The sequence below is a fragment of the Cnephaeus nilssonii genome (assembly GCF_951640355.1).
Source record: "Cnephaeus nilssonii genome assembly, chromosome: 5".
NCBI classification, from domain to species: Eukaryota; Metazoa; Chordata; class Mammalia; order Chiroptera; family Vespertilionidae; genus Cnephaeus; species Cnephaeus nilssonii.
The window spans coordinates 32,259,167-32,281,835 of NC_137076.1; the positions used below are offsets into that span (position 1 = coordinate 32,259,167).

The 22,669-nt window shown below is 46.4% G+C and overlaps 1 protein-coding gene and 1 pseudogene across 2 annotated transcripts in view; one reads left to right on the forward strand and one right to left on the reverse strand.

Moving 5' to 3' along the window:
• Positions 1-161: 161 nt before the first annotated feature.
• On the reverse strand, positions 162-504 carry LOC307099176 (large ribosomal subunit protein P1-like; annotated as a pseudogene). The gene has a single exon. The product of its transcript is annotated as a large ribosomal subunit protein P1-like (transcript).
• Positions 505-2,698: 2,194 nt separating this feature from the next.
• Positions 2,699-22,669, forward strand: part of POLRMT (RNA polymerase mitochondrial) — a 29,516-nt gene continuing 9,545 nt past the window's right edge. The window contains exons 1-3 of the mRNA XM_079770138.1: positions 2,699-2,837; positions 3,359-3,457; positions 14,912-15,507. Of these exons, the coding sequence (XP_079626264.1) occupies positions 2,750-2,837; positions 3,359-3,457; positions 14,912-15,507 (783 nt within the window). The 5' untranslated portion in view covers positions 2,699-2,749. The remainder of the gene's footprint in view (positions 2,838-3,358; positions 3,458-14,911; positions 15,508-22,669) is intronic.

Genomic DNA, 22,669 nt, shown 5'->3' on the forward strand with positions numbered 1-22,669 from the left:
CAAACCGGTTAGGGTTCATTGTCATTTTAATTTGCATCTCTCTGACGATCAGTGACTTTGAGCTTTTTTTCATATGTCTCTTGGCCATCTGTATGTCCTTTTTTTAAAGCCCAACAGCAACAGAGGTCAGCTTTTATTGAATGTGTTACAAAAGAGCTAATTTAGTCAAAAAGAGCAAAGCCCAGGTCTTCATCAGACTCCTCAGATTCTTCTTTCTTTGCTTCCACTGTCTTCTCCTCAGCTGGGGCAGCAGCAGTGGAGGGGGCAGGACCTCCTGCTGGAGCAGCACTAGCTGCAGGGGCAGGTCCACCAGCCCCTACATTGCAGATGCGACTCCCAATGTTGACATTGGCCAGAGCCTTTGCAAACAAGCCTGGCCAGAAAGATTCACCATTTACACCAGCTGCTTTAATGAGGGCATTGATCTTATCCTCCGTCACCGTCACTTCATCGTCGTAGTCTAAGGGCTGAGTAGATGCAGGCGAGCTCCCAGACTGAGGCCATGGTGAGGGTGAGTGCTGGGCGAGCACTGCCAGGAGCGGTGCTAGTCGCCAGATGAAGTGAGGGCCTCCCCCCAGCGTGGCCTTAGCTTCCTCGGAAGAACCGAGCACCTCACCGGCAGCTGGGGAAAGGAGGCCATATGTCCTCTTTGGAGAGGTGTCTATTTAGGTCCTTTGCCCATTTTTAAATTGGATTGTTTGTCTTCCTCTTGTTAAGTTGTATGAGTTCCTTATATATTTTGGATATTAACCCTTTATCAGATGTATCATTGCCAGATATGTTCTCCCATACAGTGAGCTCCCTTTTCATTTTGTTGATGGTTTACTTTGCTGTGCAGAAGCTTTTTATTTTGAAGTAGTCCCATTTGTTTATTTTCTCCTTAGTTTCCTTTGCCTTAGGAGATGTATCTGTAAACATTGCAACGAGAGATGGCTGAGATTTTGCTGCCTATGGCCAAACTCCAACCTCTTGATACCATATTCCCCTCCCCCTTTTTAAAAATATGTTTTATTGATTTTTTTACAGAGAGGAAGGGAGAGGGATAGAGTTAGAAACATCGATGAGAGAGAAACATCAATCAGCTGCCTCCTGCACACCCCCTACTGGAGATGTGCCCGCAACCAAGGTACATGCCCTTGACCAGAATCGAACCTGGGACCCTTCAGTCCACAGGCTGACGCTCTATCCACTGAGCCAAACCGGTCAGGGCCCATATTCCCCATTTAATTACATTTATTTCAACCTACCTTGTGTCTTACTAATGTTTTGTTTGCTTAAGTTTACAAGGAAACTAACTTGTTATCACCATTGGGAGTGAAAAGCTAGTGCCATATATTGACACATTGACTTTAAATAGAAATACAAGAAGAAGTTTCAGATCAAAAGGATCACAGCCAGGGAGCTGAGATAGGAGTTAAATAGAGGTGGGCACCAAGTGAGACTTTCCATGTTTTAGTGGGACTGAAAGAAGAGTAGCTTTCTTGACGCTAAGATCCAGGAATCCAGGTCTTGGGGAAATACTGGTTTAGGGCATCTGTTGTCCCACAGAATAGAAGAAAAACTGAGGCATAAGGAAAGATGAAAGAATTCAGAAGTCTTGGCTTCCAGCCCAGGTTCCTGGCTCTGTCAGACTTTTGGGGTACAAGGGGGTGTCTTTAGGTCTTAGGGTACCAGACCCAGCTGATTCAGCCACCATCACCCCCTGAACCAGAAAGGCAACCAGTTTGAGTCATGTCTGAAGTCAGTGGCCCTCAGGGCATCTTGGAGTGCACTGGGATAGGTTTGGGAGGATGCTGCCATCTGTTGAAGACATTTCCAGCAGTGACATCACTGTGCCTCACAGTGCACTTGCCCATGTGGGCAGGTGCATCTGGAATGTGCTGTCAAGAGGCCTCCAGGCCCAGGAGTCTGGCCCTTCTAGAGCACAGATTCAACCTCCACTCTGAGCTAGTGGGGAAATGTAAGGGGACTGGTGGCAGCTTGAGCTGAGGCCCCTAGGCCCACTGTGGTCAGGCTCCTGAGCATCACTCCAATGTCCTTTCTGCTTCCTCTCTCCAACCCCCACTCTGATTGAGTTGTACCTTTGGGCAACTGAACCCCAGCTTCCTTCACATTAAACTGGGTATAATAATAGTTCTTGCCCCAAAGATGTTATTGGATTAATGAAGATTTCGAACAGAAATCTAAATTGTGCACGGCTGGTGTGGCTCAATGGTTGACCGTCAACCCATGAACCAGGAGCTCGCCACTCTATTCTCGGCCAGGGCAAATGCCTGGGTTGGGGGCTGGATCTCCAGTAGGGGGCGTGCAGGAGGCAGCCATCAGTGATTTTTCTCTCATCATTGTTTCTCTCCCTCTCACTTCCTGTATCTCAAATCAATAAAAACATACTTTTTTAAAAAGAAATCTCTAAATTGTAGAACGCTGTCCTAATTATTATGCGATCTTAATTTAAAAAACACACACAAAAAAACAGGTTCTGGATCCTCCCAAAGACGGCCCAGTGTCGCCCAAACAACTGCTCTGTCCACCCTCTCTTGACAGAGGAAGAGCCAATCAGAAAGCTGTATCTGCGCCTGTCCTTGCGTCTCCGGGGCCTCGCTGCTCCTGGGAGTTGTGGTTCCGAGGGTGTTTTTTGCAGCCCGGGAGTGCCTTCGCAGCCGCCGTAGGCCATGGAACTACAACTCCCGGCAGGCACGGGCCGCGCAGCCGCAGAGCGGGCGGATAGTTGGGTCCTCGTGCGTCCGGCATGTCGGCGCTGCGCTGGGGCCGCGGCGCGGCAGGGCTCGGATGGGCCTTGTGGCCTGTGGGCCGCCCCGGCCTCCTGGCCGAGGAAGGTAACACAGGGGAGTCTCAGGGGTGACGTCGCGGCCACTGTCACTCCCAACCCTTAACATCCGGCCGTGACCTTTGGCTTTTCCGCCCTGGGATCTAGCTACAAACCCACGACCTTTGCCTTCTGAGGTTCCGAGGAACCCATTAACACGACCCCGCTTTCACTTGCCCTTGGCACACTCTTCTGACAGGGGTCGGCAGGACACTTTGACCTTCGACTCTTGGTTTCTTTTGGTGCCTTCTGAACCCCTGTTTGCTCTTGACATTTGAATTCGCTGTTCCTTTGGTTCGAGGAACTCTATATCCTTGTTCCCTCACCGCAATTTTCTTAGCGCGTGGGGTCCCCTTTAACTTTGATCTTTTTTTTTTCTTTCTTATTTCCAATTTGAGACCTCTGATTACTGACAGCTTCCACTGAAAATTTAGGGCTTCTTTGCCCCTGGATCCTGCAATATCTGTCCATGTGAGTAGCCCCACTCCTCCGGGCTCCAGACCCCCTTTAACTTACCCCTCTCTCCCGCAGGGACCCTGGGTGGCCTACGGGGCTGCAGAAGGAGCTCGTCTGCCAGCCCCTGTGAACAAGACCGCCGGAGGGACTGGGGCCACGCGGAGCTGTTGGAGGGTGAGCCCTAAAGCTTGAGGCCTGAAGCCCCTTCATCGTCCCCTCTGCTAGGGGTCACCTCCCTCGTTTCTCACAGTGACCCCACAAGTAGGGATGTCAGTCTGTAAAACGGTGTAACTAATGTGGTCCCACCTCTCTGGTGGTCCTGAGGGCCCACCATGATGCAGTGAACACTTGTAATTCCCTCCTTTCCCATACCCACCAGGTACTCCCACTTTCCAGACAGCCGACACCCGAAATTGTGGCTGGAGAGACTGGCCCAAGGCCACACGAAGCTGTACGGGCAGAGCCAGGATTAGAACCCTGAACTGATCCATGTTGGCCCAGCTGGGCTTTCTGAGTGGGCACCTGGTGGGATTGCTAACTTAAAAAAGCTTTCAAAGTGAGAGGCAACAAGTGTTTATTGAGACCAATAAGAATAGCTCTTTGGGAGTCATTAATTCAGGCAGAAACCCAAACTGTTTCAATTAGGAGAAAAAGGCAAAGGGTATTCATGAGAAAGCGAAGGGGAACAATTACATCCATAGAAGGAAGGCATTGTTATTGGTGCAGGTAACATAATGAAGTGGTGCTAATTCTACACAACATTTTAAATTTTTAGTCCGATAGCCATCAGTCCAGTAGTCAATTATCTGCTTTCTTACTATCTTTACAAATAGTTTTTTTGGGACACATGTTTGCTTAGGCCCAGTCCAAAGGTTATCTTGCCCTGTATCCTTTTTAAGTATGTTTTCATCGATTTCTGAGAAAGGAAGGGAAAGGGAGAGAGGGATAGAAACATCAACGATGAGAGAAAATCATTGATCAGCTGCCTCCTGCAGGCCCCCAACTGGGGATCCATCCTGCAACCCGGGCATGTGCCCTGACTGAGAATTGAACTGTGTCCCCAGTAGGGGGTGTGCAGGAGGCAGCTGATCTATGTTTCTCTCTCATCGATGTTTCTAACTCTCTATCCCTCTCTCTTCCTCTCTGTAAAAAATCAATAAAATATATTAAAAAAGAGAGAGAGAATTGAACTGTGACCCCCACCCCACCCCCACCCCCCAGTTCATGGGTTGATGCTCAACCACTGAGCCATACTGGCAAGGCAGGCTTGCTCTGTTTTGACATTCCAAGGTTTGAGGTAAGAGATGTGCGAGGCAGTTCCTTTGGGATGGCTGCTCTAGCTCCATTTTAAAGTGGCTCCTTTTTTTTTTTTTTTTTTTACATCCCCCCACCTCCGCCCCCCTTTTGTTTAAGATCTTTCCTTGAAAACATTGCTGGTCAACCATCGAAACGCAGCACTGATCAGTTATTCAAAGCATCGTTGGCCCTTTGTTGTCAGGTGGCTCATTTTGGATATGTCATGCCATTGCTGGTTCCTCATCACCAGGAACGCTCATTCCTGGTATGTCATGTCCCCTGTAGGAGGGAAAGTAGTTTTTTAGGAGCCTCAGGACACATTTGAGCAATGAGTGCCAGAACAGAAGGAAGGCTTTGCCATCATATTCCCCTCCCCCCGCCCATCATCATATTTCTTTAAGGATAAACATCTGTAGTTTCTTGAGGTTTCTCATATGAAGTCTTAGGCCTTAGTGATAGTTTCAAAACTTTGAACAACCATTATCAAAATGGTACCTTTATAACATCGAGCTGTGAAAAACAATGATTTATAACAGCAAAAGTTTCTATACAGCCTGGCTGTGGTGGCTCAGTGGATTGAGCATCGGTCCTGGGTTCGATTCCCAGTCAAGGCACATGCCTGGGTTGTGGGCTCGATCCCCAGTAGAGGCGTGCAGGAGGTAACCAATCAATGAGTCTCTCTCGTCATTAATGTTTTTCTCTCCCCCTCTTCCTCTAAAATCAATAAAAATATTTTTTAAAAAGTTTCTATACAAACAAAATGCTAAGTCCAATATGAAGACTAGATCTGAACCAGTGGTGATACCTGAGAGAAGTCAGCTGAAGATGTTAGAGAACCATGAGGTGTCAGTGGGCACTGTTTTTAATCAGACCTGTGCCTAAATTTTATCTAGCTTTTTCTTTATTTTACCAGAGGTGTTTTATCCAAGTACGGCAGTAGGTACTAACAGAGGAAACCCCTCCTTGCTCAGCTAGGATATGGTCAAGAGCAGTTCTGTTGTGTAATATAATTCACACAAGGGAACTTAAAGATTTTTTTTCCTGATTGGCTATTGTTTTAGCGGTAGCTCCAGCAATTTCCTCTAAGGTTTTGGATAAGTTTCTAATAGTGTAAATTTATTCATTGTAATACCTGCCCGAGGAAGAGTATACTTCCAAACCGGGTACCTTCATTGGGGCTGACATTGCCAGGTATTAAACCTGACTATGTATGTAAATAGTTGCATGTTTTGACCTGTGAAGTAGGTTTAAACATGATGCCCCTTGTGGCGTTATCATCCCAGACAGAAATTAAGGGGAAACAAAATATATAGTGAGTGCTTGGCCTCTCGTTATTTGTGAGAAGTAAGGGAAAGGAAGGTGTGTAGATTATACAGGCCTGATCTGAAATCTTGGGTTAGTTGTCCACTTGTCTCCTTCACTTCCTAGTAATTTTAAATTTCACATTCTCTTTTGGTTGAGCAGTCTGTTAGGTGCAAGAGTTTTCTTTAAATTGGGAAACATGAATCCAAAAGTCAACACCTTTAAATTTGGTCATGTGGATTAGTTAAGAGTACCTGGCCCTAGCCGGTTTGGCTCAGTGGATAGAGCGTCAGCCTGTGGACTGAAGGGTCCCAGATTCGATTCTGGTCAAGGGCACATGCTGGGGTTGCAGGCTCAATCCTCAGTAGGGGGTATGCAGAAGACAGCCAATCAATGATTCTCTTTCATCATTGATGTCTCTATCTCTCTGCCTCTCCCTTCCTCTCTGAAATCAGTTAAATTAAATATATATATATATATATATATATATATATATATATGTTATATATATATATATATATCTAAATATATATATATATATATATATATATATATATATATATATAAAATTCTGAAAGAATCAAGTAGGAAGGAAAGGTAAGTGTTTTAATTCTGCCTACAAAATTATAATTTACTAAATTGCTGGGGTTGGGGGGCTGGTCATAGCTATCTAGGAGGAAAAAAAATTCTTATATCTGGAAAACAAGGATAAAAACAACAACAGTCTTATCAGTTCATTTATTCCTATGTTATTCTTATTGATCTTGATCTTTCTGTTAGCAGTTTGTGAATCCAGTTTTTCTTAGAATTCTTTAAATCTTAATTGTATTCAATGTTGTGATCCGAAAGTTAATTAGAAATCTGTATCTTAGAGTGTCAGTCTTCTCCATAAATTTCTCTGAAGAAGAAACATTTTTAGAAACATTTTACCGATCAGAGTAAAACAATAACTTCCTGTAAATGACAAAAAAATATTTTTTTTAATATATTTTTATTTCAGAGAGGAAGGGAGAGGAAGAGAGAGATTGAAATATCAATGATGAGAGAGAATCATTGATTGACTGCTTCTCGCCACCCAGGCAGGTGTCCTGACCAAACATTGAACCACTGAGCCACACTAGTTGGGTGACAGAAGATTTTTAGCTGACCATGATTAAAGATCTGATGAGAGTTTACACACATACTATATACAGTGCATGTGTGTAATTCGTGCACATTAAAAGGGGATTAATTAGAGGAAATAATTTAATATTGCTATTTGCATGAAATTCGTGCACATTAAAAGGGGATTAATTAGAGGAAATAATTCAATATTGCTATTTGCCCTTTCTCTATAATAGAAGTGTCAGAGATGAAAGAAAATTAGTAAAATGTATATGAAAATCTTCCTCCTGTCAGAGGCTGGGGCTCACCATGGGACCCAGAGTCAAGTCCCCGCCCACCCACATGCACCTCAAAATCACGTGAGACCCAGACCCGGTCAGTCCCACCCTTGTCAAGCCCTGCTGGGCAGGGGGCATAGCCTCAGGTCCCCTGGCCTGGCACCAGGATGGGGGGCGTGGTCTGAGGTCCTCCAGCCCAGACCGGGGTGGGGGGCGGGGGGTATGCCTTGAGGTCCTCCATCTAGCCCAGCCAGGCAGGAGGGCACAGCCTCAGGTCCCCTAGCCCCGTGCTGGGGCAGGGGGCGCAGCCTGAGGTCCCCTGTCAAGCCCCACCGGGCAGGGGGCGCGCCCTGAGGTCCCCTGGCCTGGTGCTGGGGGAGCTGCCTGAGGTCCCCTAGCCCTGCACCACGTCGGGAAGCTCACCTTGAGGTCCACCGTCAAGCCCCACCGGGTGGGTGGCGCAGCCTGAGATCCCTGTCAAGCCCCATGGGGACAGGAGAGGGCGTAGCCTTAGGTCCCTGCTGATTGCTTGTTAAGGCTCCTTATGGGAACTTGGCCTCAGCTGTTGGTGCAGCCATCTTTGTGAGGGAGTGATGGTCAATTAGTATATTCCCTCTTTATTAGATAGGATAAGTAATGCAACTGACTTAGTTATCCATTCCAGTCTTAGTTAGCTTTGTCATATATAAAATTCTTTCCCCTCACTCCCCCCTGAAAAACTCATTTTAATGTTTGAAAAGACAGACAAAAAAATGATAGCAGAGGGAGTCTAGACCAATTAAAACTAAGGCAGCAGTAACAAAAATGAACACAATACAATGATTTAACCTTATAAAGGAAATGACCAATTAAAATTTCACAAGTCTTCATGTTTATAATATATTAATGAACAAAATACCGAAAATACAATGTATGAATTTCCCCCCTTAGGTTTATAATAAATTATCCAACCTCTGTTTAATACATTTACTTTTTAAAATATATTTTTATTGATTTCAGAGAGGGAGGGAGAGGGAGAGAGAGATAGAAACATCAATAATGAAAGAATCATTGATCAGCTGCCTCCTACAGGCCTCCTTCTGGGGATCGAACCCGCAACCCGGGCATGTGCCCTTGACCGGAATCGAACCTTTGAGTTCACAAGCCAGTGCTCTATCCACTGAGCCAAAGCGGCTAGGGCAGTGGTTGGCAAACTGCGGCTCGAGGTTTGGCAAACTCTTTGGCCCCTTGAGTTTTTAGCAAAGGCCAGCTTCGGAGTCCCCTAATTACGTTAATAACAATGTACCTACCTATATAGTTTAAGTTTAAAAATTTTGGCTCTCAAAAGAAATTTCAGTCATTGTACTGTTGATATTTGGCTCTGTTGACTAATGAGTTTGCCGACCACTGGGCTAGGGAAATACATTTACTTTTTAAAATTTATTTACTTACTGATTTGAAAGAGAGGGAGGAAGGGCGGAAATTGTTTGATTTTTAAAATATAACCAAGATGAGCCCTAGCCAGTGGCTCAGTTGGTTGAAGCATTGTCCCATACACCAAAAGGTTGTGGGTTTGATTCCCAGTCAGGGCACATACCTAGGTTGTGGGTTCAATCCCCAGTTGGGAGGCACCAATCAATGTTTTTCACATCAGTGTTTCTCTTTCTCTCTCTCCCCCCCCCCCCCACTCCCTCCTCCCCACCTTTCTCTTTCTCTTTAAAAATCAATAAAAACATATCCTTGGGTGAGGATGAAAAAGAACAACAAAATAAATAGCTATGAGTAGTAAAATAGTAGAAAACAGTGAATGAATAAATATCATTTTTCATCAGTGGCCATTATTTTACTTTTAGGAACCTATAAGAAATTGTCTTCTTTGAGTTTCAAATGTTCTTGTAAGTTTAGTTGTTTCTTAGCTTCCTCAGTATCATCTTGAATTGTTGAAATAAGTAACTCTAGAGAATCAAAATTCTTTTCTGGTCTGAGGTAGCCAACAGTGGCCACATTGAAGATTTCCTCATAGAAGTCCTCTTTGAAAGTATCCATAATATGAATTTCCATGGACTTGTTTGTATTCTTGTAGTATGAGTTTCATCCTGTTTTCACCACCATTTTATAGACATCTCCACTTACAACACTGGCCCATCCATAAAAAATGCCAATGAATACATTAACTGGAAGAATATCTACTACTAGAGGCCTGGTGTATGAAATTCGTGCACGGGTAGGGTCCCTAGGCCTCGCCAGCAATCAGGGTCGATCTGTGGGGCGACAAGTGGGGCAATTGGTGGGCCCCTGCTGTCACCTGCCTTGGCTGGCCTGGGGCCTGCAGGCTGGGGGCAGCTCCTGCGTTGAGTGTCTGCCCCCTGGTGGTCAGTGCGCATCATAGTGACTAGTTATTCCACCTGTCTTTCCACTGTTTGGTTGATTTGCATATTAGGCTTTTATTATATACTAGAGGCCTAGTGCATGATTGAATCATGCACGTGTAGGGTCCCCTACACGCTTTTGCTTTTCGCGGTGGAGCTGAGTGCCTGTCCACTGGTGCACCAGGCCTTTCAGAAGCCTCCGGCTCGGCGGAGGCTTCTGAAAGGCCTGGTGCTGGAGCAGACAGGCACCCAGCTCCCACGCTTTTGATGGTCCGCGGCCGCTGAGGGGGGCTAACCTGCTGTTGAGAGGCGCTGAGGGGGCTGCCGCGGACACCTGGCTACCCTGCCATTGAGAGGCGCAGCTGGGTGTCCGCGGCAGGCCCCCTCAGCGGCTGCGGATCTGGCTGTTGAGAGGCACAGGGGGCGGGAGTCCCGCCCCCTGCGCCTCTCAACAGCAGGGTAGCCCCCCTTCAGTGGCAGCGGATCCGTGCCTCTCAATGGCCGGATAGGCCACCCCGAGTCCCGCCCCACAGCCTCCCGCCGCCCAATCGTGGGCGTAGTGGAGTGATGGTAATTTACATGTTACTCTATTATTAGATAGGATGATTTTTTGAGGAAAGTTAGCTGTGGGGACGCCCAGCCATTTGGGGCTGCAGTCAAAGCCCTGCACCACTTGGCTATAGTAGAAGTAAAGCATGCGCTTCCTGATGTCATCTGCTTGGGTCTCTGGTTACAGTTGGTCCGCTGGAAGTGTTGTCTGGATCCCCTGACCAGCTCAGGGACATGGGCGGGAGCTCAACCTGTGGGAGCACAATGGGCCAAGAGGCCCCTGCGATGCATCACAGCAAGCCCTTCATGCTGCTGACCCAACAGATGCTGCTGGGTGACTCAGGCTGAGTCTCTGCCTTGGAGGGGCTAAAATTATTAAGATCCCTCCTCCACACACCTCTGCAACGTCCACACTCCCTATGCAACTTATACACATTCTGCAGCTTACAATGTATTTATTTAATATATGCACCACAGGGACACAACCAGAGATTTAATTTAAAAAACAGAAACAGTGCTTGCTTCGGCAGCACATATTCTAAAATTGTAATGATACAGAGAAGATTAGCATGGCTCCTGCACAAGGATGACACGCAAATAAAAATAAATAAAAATAAAAAACAGAAACAAAACAACTATTACATCACAGCTGGAGATAGAGTTCTATACAGAAAGCAAGGCAAGGACAGAGCATCTAAGGAAAAAATAAAGAGCATAAGGAGAGAGGCTGGACAGCCCAGGTCAGGGCTCTTGGCTAGAGACCTGCTTTGCGTAGGTTTATTGCAGGTACTTCTTTTTTCTTTTGTTTTTGTTTTCCTCACCCAAGGATATTTTCTCCATTCATTTTTTAAAATTTAAATATTTTTTTATTTTTTTCAGTTACAGTTTATCTAAATATATATAAAAAGCCAGTGGCCATAATGACTGGTCACTATGATGTCCACTGTGGCCAGCGAACTGGCCGATCAGCAGGTAGGGCCGGCTGGCCAACCTTGAGGTCCCTCCCCCTGCTGGCCTGCTCCTGATCAGACTCCTACCCTGATCAAGACTGGCCTCAGCCGTGGGCCCCTGGATCCGGGTGAGCCTGGGTCCCGGGTCCGGGTGAGGCCGTGGGCCCCTGGATCCGGGTGAGCCTGGGTCCCGGGTCCGGGTGAGGCCGTGGGCCCCTGGATCCGGGTGAGCCTGGCCCCGGGTCCGGGTGAGGCCGTGGGCCCCTGGATCCGGGTGAGCCTGGGTCCCGGGTCCGGGTGAGGCCGTGGGCCCCTGGATCCGGGTGAGCCTGGGTCCCGAGTCCGGGTGAGCCTGGGTCCCGGGTCCGGGTGAGGCCGTGGGCCCCTGGATCCGGGTGACTCTGGCCCCGGGTCCGGGTGAGGCCGTGGGCCCCTGGATCCGGGTGAGTCCGTGGGCCCCTGGATCCGGGTGGGCCTGGGTCCTGGGTCCGGGTGAGGCTGTGGGCCCCTGGATCCGGGTGAGCCTGGCCCCGGGTCCGGGTGAGGCCGTGGGCCCCTGGATCCGGGTGGGCCTGGGGCCCGGGTCCGGGTGAAGCCATGGGCCCCTGGATCCGGGTGAAGCAGTGCCCCTGGGTCCGGCCGAGACCAAACCAGAGGGAGTCGGACCTGCATTACCACCATTTGTCCACCATCCAGAGCTGAGGGGTCAGTGCCGACATGTACTCATAGGGAACTGGTGGACATTGATATTGGGTCTCAAAAGAACTGTTGGTCCAGAAAGAAACTCACTACAGACTGATTCATTTGCCTGTCAGCATAACTATTATTGCTCGTCGCACATTCAATTCTTATAAGTATATCTCTAGTGACACATGATTTCGCTCATCTAGGGGAAATGATGAACAACATAGACTGATGAACAAGAACAGAACCAGAAACAAGGAGGCATCGATTGGACTATTGGGCCTCAGAGGGAGGATAGGGGAGGGTGGGGGGAGGGGGGAGAGATCAACCAAAGGTCTTGTGTGCATGCATATGAGCCTAACCAATGCTTAACTTCAACAGAGGGTTGGGGCATCCAAGGGGAGGGGTGTGGGATGGGAATGTGGGGATGAGGACAAATATGTGACACCTTAATCAATAAAGAAATTAAAAAAAAAAAAAAAAAAAAAAAGACTGGCCTCAGGCCAAACACCTCCTCCCTTTCCCCCAGCCAGCCCTGCCCCCGATCAGCCCCTCTCCCTGGCGGGCCCATCCCTGATCACACCCCCCACCCCAATAGGGGGCGGGGCTGGCCGGCCAACCTCCTGCAGCCCCTCCTCCTGCCCGGTCCCATCCCAGATCAGCCCCCCCACCCCATCAGGGGCAGGGCCAGCAGGCCAAGCACCCATGGCCCCTCCTCCAGGCCACTGGCCCCCGATCATCATCCCCCACACCCCACAGCCCCTCTCCATGGCCAGCCCCAACCCCGGGCAGGGCCCACCAGCCAATTGCCCGCAGCCCCTTCCCCCAGCTGGCCCAGCCCTGATCGCCCTGATTTGGGCCTGGGCTGGCTGGACCCCACCTGTGCACGAATTTGTGCACTGGGCCTCTAGTGTTCAATATTATTTTGTATTAGTTTCAAGTGTACAGCATCCATTGATTTTTTTTATTTTTATTTTATTTTATTTTAAAAAAATATATATTTTATTGATTTTTTACAGAGAGGAAGGGAGATGGACAGAGAGCTAGAAACATTGATGAGAGAGAAACATCTATCAGCTGCCTCCTGCACATACTGGGGATGTGCCCGAAACTAAGGCACATGCCCCCGACTGGAACTGAACCTGTAATCCTTCAGTCCGCAGACCGACGCTCCATCCACCGAGCCAAACCTGTTAGGGCTATTTTTATATTTTTAAAATATTTTTATTGACTTCAGAGAGGAAGGGAGAGGGAGAGAAAGATAAAAACATCAATGATGAGAGAGAATCATTGATTGGCTGCCTCCTACACACCCCTTACTGGGGATTGAGCCGCAACCCAGGCATGTGCCTTTGACTGGAATCAAAACTGGGACCCTTCAGTCTGCACGCCAACGCTCTATCTATTGAGCCAAACCAGCTAGGGCAGCATCCATTGATTTTTATTTTTTATTTTATTTTTTAAAAATATATTTTATTGATTTTTTTACAGAGAGGAAGGGAGAGGGATAGAGAGCTAGAAACATCAATGAGAGAGAAACATCGATCAGCTGCCTCCTGCACACCCCCCACCGGGGATATGCCTGCAACCAATGTACATGCCCTTGACCGGAATCGAACCTGGGACCCTTCAGTCCGCAGGCCGACGCTCTATCCACTGAGCCAAACCGGTTTTGGCTCCATTGATTTTTAGAGAGAGTGGATGGGGGAAGGGGGAGGAGAGAGAAACATTGATTGGTTGCCTCCCACAGGAGTCAGGGATTGAGTCTTCCAGCTCAGCTTAGAAGTCCCTGGTCCCTCTCACATCTGCCTCATTTCTTTTTCGACATGTCCCAGCCTGCAAGTATCTCCTGTGTATTTGATTCTCCTGAATTTCAGCCACTCTGAGGGCCAAGTTTATGCTTGTCTTTTCATTTCCATGAATCTTTCTAGAGCCCCTTTTGTGTGCTGGCCCCCTACTCTGGGGCTTGATGTTCTAATAAGTGGTGCAACCCAGGCAGAAGATAAATGTAGTTGATCCACTGATTGCATATTTGCAAGGCAGTTAAATTTCATTTGCAACCTCAAATCAATTCTTGAGGAGTTTTCACGATCGTGTATAGACATGTGCAGAGCAGTGAACATTGCAGTTTCCTGATGTGCATGTACCCCACTGAGGTGGAACCAAGGACGTTCTGCTTTATTTCAGTACATCCTATAAACCAGTGGCCTTTTCAGGGTGTACTTGGTGCCACGCTCTTACATTTTTGTGCTGTTTGTTGGTGATTTTGCTGTTTAAGTGGCATCAGGTGTAAAGCTGGGGTTCTGTCCATTGACCCTGAGCAGGAAGGCAGTGCTGTGCCTTTTGGAGAAAATGTTAGCTCACTTTGTTCAGGTGTGAGCGATAGTGCTGTTTCCTGTGAGCTTGATGTTACTGAATTAGTAATATATGTGAGGTAAGGGCTCTTAAACAGAAACATACATAAAACAGATGTGCTGATCAGCTGGCAGAAATGTGATTGGAAGCTCTCAGGAACCTTGTGTTTCCCCAGGAGCAGTGGCTCTGTATTTGCTAGTTCAGTGTCTTGGCAACTCTGAGAACAGAACTGCAGAGAACAGAGCTGCTGGTCCTGTAGAGCAGGGCTGGGCTGGGAATCCCTGGTGAGAACCTTTGAGTCAGCAAGAGCAGCAAGTGCAAAGGCCCCAAGGCCATTATGGCTGGAGCAGAGTGAGTGGTAAGGGCAGTGGGAGGCCATGGGGGCACCTGGGTAGATTTTGAGAACAGCCCCGGGGATGTGCCAACAGAATGGACTTGGAGGGAGAGCGGTGTAGACATCCCTGGGGGTTTGGGCTGAGCGCCTGGAAGACAGAGCTGTGGTGACAGATGCGGAGGGGACATCAGGAGCTTGTATGGGAAGTTGAGTCTATGGGGATTGGGTGGAGAGGTGCTAAGTAGGTGAGTGGGGTGCATATGCTTAGAAGTCCAGGGACATGGGGGAGTTATCAACGAATACATAGAAGGGAGGCCTCAAGAGCAGGTGAGACCAGCTGCCTCCTATCTCCTGGCTGGCAGGGTGTTTGGAGAGATCAGGATTTGAACCAGATTCCCCTGACATCCTTGCCCTTTGCCTCCCCACAGTGCTTGAGGCCAGAGTGCGGCAGCTGCAGGCCGACAATGTTTCAGAGGTGAGGGCGAAGCTGGTGGATGTGGCTCGACTCCCAGAGGCCGATGGCTCCCAGTCACCCAGGAAGGTGGAGGCAGGAAACAAGGCTGCTGCCCTGGGGTTCCCCACCCACTGGGCACAGAAGTTGCACAAGGAGAAGCTCGTGATGCAGAAGCGCAAGCAAAAGCTGGAGGAAACCCTGCAGAAGGAGGCCCGCAAGCATCAGCTGCGTGTGGAGCCCCAACTGCTGAATAGGCAGCTGGCAGGCTGGCTGAAGCGTTGGGAACACGGCACCCCCAGGTGTCCCTGGGAGGAGCAGCTGGCCCAGCTGCTACAGGAGGCCCCTAAGAGGCTGAGCCACAAGGAGGAGCATGGTCAGACGGGTAGGATCTCTAAGATGCGGTACGAGGGCCAGCAGCAGAGGCTTCTGGCCTTCTTGGAGTGCTGCGTGCTTGTGGACCAGCTGCCCCTCGCCCACCACGTGCTGGTCATGCATCACAGCAAGTCCCGGCAGCAGCGGGCACTCACCCTGCCCATGTACAACACCCTTCTGCTTGGCTGGGCTCGCAAGGTGAGCGGGGCTAGGTGGGCCAGGGAAAACGGGGTCACCACCTGTCACAGGTGGAGGTGAGGCTGGGGGGCAAAATTTGCCTGTGGCTGCACTTAGATTCTTATGCTTTTGTCTTTTAGACCCAAAGTTCAAGTGCTTTGTTACTACTCTAATTCTTATAGGCTTGATGGATATAAATCTCATGTGGCCCTCAAAAGAAGTTTTGAAAATAACCATAATGAAGGAAGAAATCCTGCTCATGTTTTTGTGCATTTCCTTCTGATCCACTGGGCTAGGGCAAGGGACACTTTGGGGTTTAGAGCACCCTGCAGACCCTCACCAGGATAATGACTTCCATGCTTTGGGTGTAGTTTGCTCCTTTTCTTTGTTTCCTAAGGTGGAAGGGTAGGTGATTGCCTTAAGACTCCTCTTTTTGAATACAGGCATTCATAGCTATGGACTTCCCTCTGGGTGCTGTGTTAGCCGGCTCCCGTGTTTCTCCCTTTTCTTCATCTCGAGTATTTTCCAGTCGCCCTGCGATTTCTTCTTTGGCTCTGGCTGTTCAGGAGAATGTTCTTCACATGCAGCTTCAATTCGTGGAACTGTAGGAAAAACTTACTGCTGAGGGGACAAAGGAGCCAGTTTTGTGTAGACACATGCACCGACGTGTGAGGACATCTGTGGTGGAGACGTCCATGTGCTTGACTGACGTACTAACAGCGAGGCCCAGGAGTCCCTGGGAGGAGCAGCTGGCGACTACCATCTGCATCACTGTGCTATGACGTGGAGATGCTGACATCTCCCCAGGTGACAGTCAGCTGGTGTTTTGCTTGCATCATTGTGGGAGATGTACTCAGTTCTCTGTGTTAGTTGAGATGAGTCCATGAACTTTCCAGAATTCCCAGCAGAGAGCACTGTTACAGCAGGATGTGTTTGATTAGCCGGGGCCCATGACACTGCAGGGGCTGCATGGCTTCCTTGGCTTCCTCAGTGATGTTTCTGGATGGCCGGCACGTGTAGGATGGAACTTGGCAGTCCTGCCACGCACTTCTTTATGAGCCTTAGTTTTCTCATCTGTAAGGTGGGGAACCATTCTGCTAGTGTCTTGGGAGGAGCGAGGCACTGAACCCAGGACTTCCTCCACATGTGTGTAGGAGAGGGCTGGGAGAGTATGTGAGGTGTGTGTTTGTGTGTGTATGTGTGTGAATTCATTATCTTTTTATTTTTAAAAATAATTCTTTAGGTATGTGATATTTTAAAATGTGTTTCAAATGGGTGATGATACTACTGAAAAATGTTTTTGGAAGGTGTGATAGATATGCTTACTCTAGACCAGTGCAATCCAATTGGAAATATTCTCTTTTATTTTTTTATTTTCTACTCCCATCATCCCCTTTGGCAGCCATCAGCTTGTTCTCTATTTATGGGTTTCTTTCTGTTTTGTTTATTCAATTGTTTTGTTCTCTAGATTCCACATATAAGTAAGGTCATGCAGTATTTGTTTTTCTCTGTCTGACTAATTTCACTTAGCATGATACCCTCTAGGACCATCCATGTTGTTACAAATGATAAGATTTCATTTTTTTTATCACCAAGTAATACTCCATTGTATACGTGTACCACATCTTTATCCAGTTGTCTCTCGATGAACACTTAGGTTGCTTCCATATCTAGGCTATTGTAAATAATGTCGCTGTGAATATGGGGGTGCATATGTCTTCTCATATATACTGGTAGTCTTTGGATTTCTTCAGATAAATACCAGAAGTGGAATCGCTGGTTCATAAGGCAGTTCTATTTTTATTTTTTGAGGAACCTTTATTCTGTTTTCAATGGTGGCTACACCAATTTGCAATCTCACCAACAGTGCATAAGCGTTCTTTTTCTCTCCACATCCTTGCCAACACTTGGTATTTGTTGGTATATTGATGATAGCCGTTCTATCAAGTGTGAGGTGAGAGCTCATTGTGGTTAATTTGCATTTCCCTGCTGATTAGTGACATTGAGCATCTTTTCATGTCTATTGGCCATCTGTGTATTCTCTTTGGAGAAATGTCTATTCAGATCCTCTGCCAAGTTTTTAATTGGATTGTTTGTTTTTGGGTGTTAAGTTGTATGAGTTCCCTATATATTTTGGATATTAACCTTTTATTGGATGTATCATTGACTAATATATTCTCCCATTCAGTAGGTTGTTCTTTTGTTTTGTTGATCGTTTCCTTTGCTGTGCAAAAACGTTTTAGTTTTTTGTTTTTTTAAATATATTTTTATTGATTTCAGAGAGGAAGGGAGAGGGAGAGAGAGATAGAAACATCCATGATGAGAGAGAATCATTGATTGGCTGCCTTCTGCATGCCCCCTACTGGGGACTGAGCCCACAACCCAGGCATGTGCCCTTGGCCAGAATCGAACCTGGGACCCTCCAGTCCGCAAGCCGACACTTTATCCATTGAGCCAAACCAGCTAGGACCACTCTGGTCTTTTGCTGAAACTTGGCCCAACCCTGGCTTAGTCACAAGTGCTTGGACCTGAGGCTGTGGGAGCCTGCATTCTCCCAGTTTCACAAAGTGACAAGCCAAGGTTTCCAGCTATTGCCTTGCTCCCTACCTCTTAGCCAGTTCCAATGCTAACAAAATTGTAGACAGTCTGACATCCTTTTCTAGTTTCAGTTCTTCCTCTAGTTGTTACTCCTGGCTTCTACCTCCATCTAGGTGTCAGTGGCCAGCTGCATCACCTGTAAGAGGGGCCGGCCCACAGCTGTGGCCCAGTGCACCCCTTCCTTGCTGGTGTATGAGTACTTAAGCAAACGCATAAGGCCAGCCTGCATCTTCAGGGCATCCCCATACTCATGTGGTATCTAGCATTCAGACCTCCCCTCCCCACATGGGGGTTGATGGATGGCCAGCCTGAGATTTCCTGTGGGGATGCCTCTTTCCCAAACCCCATTTCTTCAGTCTTCTGGCTAGCTCACCAACTGTCAGTACACTCAGATCCAGGGAAAAGCCTCGAGACTAGAAATCTACCTCCATACGTGGGGGCAGGTTAAGACCCAAGAAATAGGGTGCCACTCTAGTCTGGTAATTAATAGAGTTTATTAAGGGAACTTACATGCAAGGTGCGTCTTGGGCAGTGGCGATGATGTGGATTTCCTCTGCACTATGTGGCAGGTGCTAAGCGATTATGTAGGACAGGGCAGGATGGATGGAATACCTGGGGCATGAACTCCACCAGGTGCTCCTTACATCCTTGCCCAGGGCAGGGTGAGGGCCTGTCTCAGGAACCAGCATATCTGGGAAACAGATGTATAAGGCCAGCCAGCATCTTCCAGCATCCCCACACTCTCACAGTATCTAACTTATGGGCCACTCGTAAGTACATGGGGATCAGACAGTCTCTGTGGAGGTTATGGAAAGCAATCTCTGTTCAGCTTGGATCTGGCTGGATCTAGCTCAAGGAACAGCCTCTTCACAATTCATAGTGTAGTTTGATAACAGGGAGTGTGATACCTCACACTTTGTGCTTTCTCAAAATTTCTTTGACTCTTCGGGAGTATTTTGTGGTTTCACATACATTTTAGGATTAGTTCTAATTCTTAGAAGAATGGCACTGGTATTTTGATAGGGATTGCACTGAATCTGTATATTGCTTTAGGTAGTAAGGATATTTTTACAATATTAATCCTTCCAATCCACAAGCAAGTTATATTATTCAATTTAGTTGTATCTTCTTCAGTTTCTTTCTTCAGTGTCATAGATTTCCAAGTACAGGTCTTTCATTCACCTCTTTGGTTAAATTTGTTCCTAGGTAATGATGCAGTTGTAAATGGGATTGTTTTATTATTTTATTTTATTTTATTTTAAAATATATTTTTATTGATTTCAAAGAGGAAGGGCGAGGGAGATAGAAACATCAGTGATGATAGAGAATCATTGATTGGCTGCCTCCTGCACGCCCCCTACTGAAGATCGAGCCGGCAACCCGGGCATGTACTCTTGACCGGAATCGAACCTGGGACCTTTCAGTCCACAGGCCGATAATCTATCCACTGAGCCAAACTGGCTAGGGCTGGGATTTATATATATATATATATTTTTTTTTTTTAATTGATTTTTTTACAGAGAGGAAGGGAGAGGGATAGAGAGAAACACCAATGAGAGAGAAACATCGATCAGCTGCCTCCTGCACACCCCCTACTGGGGATGTGCCCACAACCAAGGTACATGCCCTTGACCAGAATCGAACCTGGGACCCTTCAGTCCGCAGGCCGACACTCTATCCACTGAGCCAAAGCGGTTAGGGCTGGGATTGTTTTATTAATTTCTTCTTCTGATTGTTTGTTATTGGTGCATAAAAAGCAACTGATTTCTGTATATTGTTTCTGTATCCTGAAACATCAAATTCGTTTGTCAGGTCTTTATTTTTAAATTTTTATTTTATTGATTTTAGAGAGAGAGGGAGAGAAACATTGATTTGTTGTTCCACTGATTCATGCATTCATTGATTGATTCTTTTAATATGTTTTTATTGATTTGTTTTTTTCTTCAGAGAGAGAAGGGAGAGGAATATATAGAGAGAAACATCGATTGGCTGCTTCCTGCATGCCCCCCCCCTTCCTGCATGCTCCACGCGCCCCCCCCCCCCCCCCCCCCCGGGATCAAGCCCGCAACCTAGACATGTGCCCTGATCAGGAATCAAACCGGTGACCTCTTGGTTCATGGGTGGATGCTCAACCATTGCGGCACGCTGGTTGGGCTGTTGGGAGTTTTTTGATTACTGCTTCAATCTCATTGCTAGTAATTGGTCTCTTTAGATTTTATGTTTCTCCCTGGTTCAGTCTTAGAAGGTTATGTAATTCTAGAAATTTTTCCATTTTTTGTAGATTGTTGAATTTGTTGGCATATAATTGTAGTATTCTTTAATTATTCTTTGTATTTCTGTGGTATAAGTTGAAACTTCTCTTTCATTTATGATTTTATTTATTTGGGCTCTTTTTTTTCTTTCTTGATGAGTTTGGCTAAAGGTTTGTAATTTTCTGTTTTCTTTATTTCTTCTCTGATCTTAGCTATTCCCTTCCTTCTGTTTATTTTGGGTTTTTGTTCTTTTTCTGGTTCCTTTAGGTGTAGAGATAGGTTGTTTATTTGGTGTTTTTCTTATTTCTTGAGGTTGGTCTGTATAGTTATAAACTTCACTCTTAGAATTGCTTTTGCTGCATCCCATAAATTTTGTGAAGTTGTGTTTTTATTTTCATTTGTCTCAAGATTATCGTTGATTTCTTGTTTGATATCCTCTTTGACCCATTGGTTGTTTAGCATATTGTTTAGTCTCCACATATTTGTGTTTTTCCAGTTGTCTTTCTGTAGTTTTTTTCTAATTTTATGCCATTGTGGTTGGAAAAGATGCTTGATATGATTTTAATGTTATTGAATTTATTGATGTTTGTTTTGTGACATATTTTGTGATCTATCCTGGAGAATGTTCTATGTATACTTGAAAAAATGTGTATACTGCAGTTTAGGGATTAAATGATCTATAAATGACTATAAGTCAATCTCATCTAATGTGACATTTAAAGCCAATGTTCCCTATTAATTTTCTGTCTGGATGATTTGTCCATTGATGTGAGTGTGGTATTAAAATCCCCTACTATTGTATTACTGTGGATTTCTCCCTTTATGTCCATTAAAAATTGCTTTATATGTTTAGGTGGCCCTATGTTGGGTGCATAGGTATTCACAATTATTATATCCTCTTGGATTGACCCCTTTATAACTATGTATTGTCCTTTTTTTGTTTTAAAGTCTATTTTGTCTGATATGAGTATTGCTACTCCAGCTTTCTTTTTGTTTCTATTTGCGTGGAATATATTTTTTTTCCATCCCTTCATTTTGAGTCCCTATGTGTCTTTCAATTTGAGGTGAGTCTCTTATAAGCAGCATATAGATGAGTTTATTCTGCCAACCTATATCTTTTTATTGGACCATTTAATCTATTTACATTTAATGTAATTATTGAGAAGTGTTTACTTATTGCCATTTTGTTCATTGTTTTGGGGTTCGTTCTTTCGCACATGCCCCTACTGGGTCCAGGGATGAACCTGAAACCCAGGTACATGCCCTTGACTGGGAATCGAACCTATGCCCCTTTGATGTGTGGGCCGACGTTCTGACCACTGAGCAGCACTGGCTAGGGCATAACCATTTCTTTAAATATTTAATCAAATTACTTATCTGTTTTCTTAGGGTTTCTTTTTTCCTTGAAGATTTTTCGTGTTTCTTCATTTGAGAGATATTCTGTCTTTTCATTTTGTTGACTTTCTATAATTGTTTATATGAATTAGAGAAAATAGCTCTCTCCCCCAGTCATGAAAAAGTGGCCTGATATAGAAGTGACCTCTGTATAGGCTGGGTGTGCTGGGTGGTTTTTGGAAGTCAGTAGGCATCCATAGCACTGGCCCACAGGTTGGGAGGCCAGGTGGGTGTGGTGATGTCCTACTGGCCCTTTGTGCAGAGGCAGAAGGCTCTGGCAGTGTAGTTGGGAACCATTGTGGTAACCCCATGGCCCTGTGGAGGTGGAGGGGACGCGTACAAAGGTGCTCAAGGCTCCTCCGCCCAGAGGGCTCCTGCGGCCCTCAGCCTTCTCTGTTCACCTCTTTCTCTTGTTTGTTGTCAGAAGCTGCTCATAGTCCTCAGTTGTCTCACAGAAATAACTGTTGTCTACTTACTGGTATATTTGAGTTTGGAATGGGAGGGGGCAAATTCCACATTGCCCCATCTCAGACTCCCTGTGGAAATGTTCTTTTTTCCTACATCAGTCTGTGTAGTTACTAAGCATTTGAATAACTGAATATTTAATTGAAATTTAACTAAGTGACTGTACAGGTGCAGTAGAGACATGCTTGGAAGGAAGACAACAGCTGTCTCCAACTGGTAACACAACTTCCACGTTGGAAAACTAGGGAAAAGAAGCAAATGAAACCCAAAGCAGGTGGTCAGGGAGAAATACAAAGGCCATGATAGAGAAAAGGAACAGCAGGAAACCAACAAGCCTGAAAGTGGGTGCTTTGAGAAGGTAGTAGAACTTTAGGAACTTCTTGCAGCTCAGTGACCTGGAAAGGGGTCCCTTTTTAGCTGCCCTGAAATTGTGCATGTTCATAGCCACAAAACCAAAAAGTATTAACACTCCT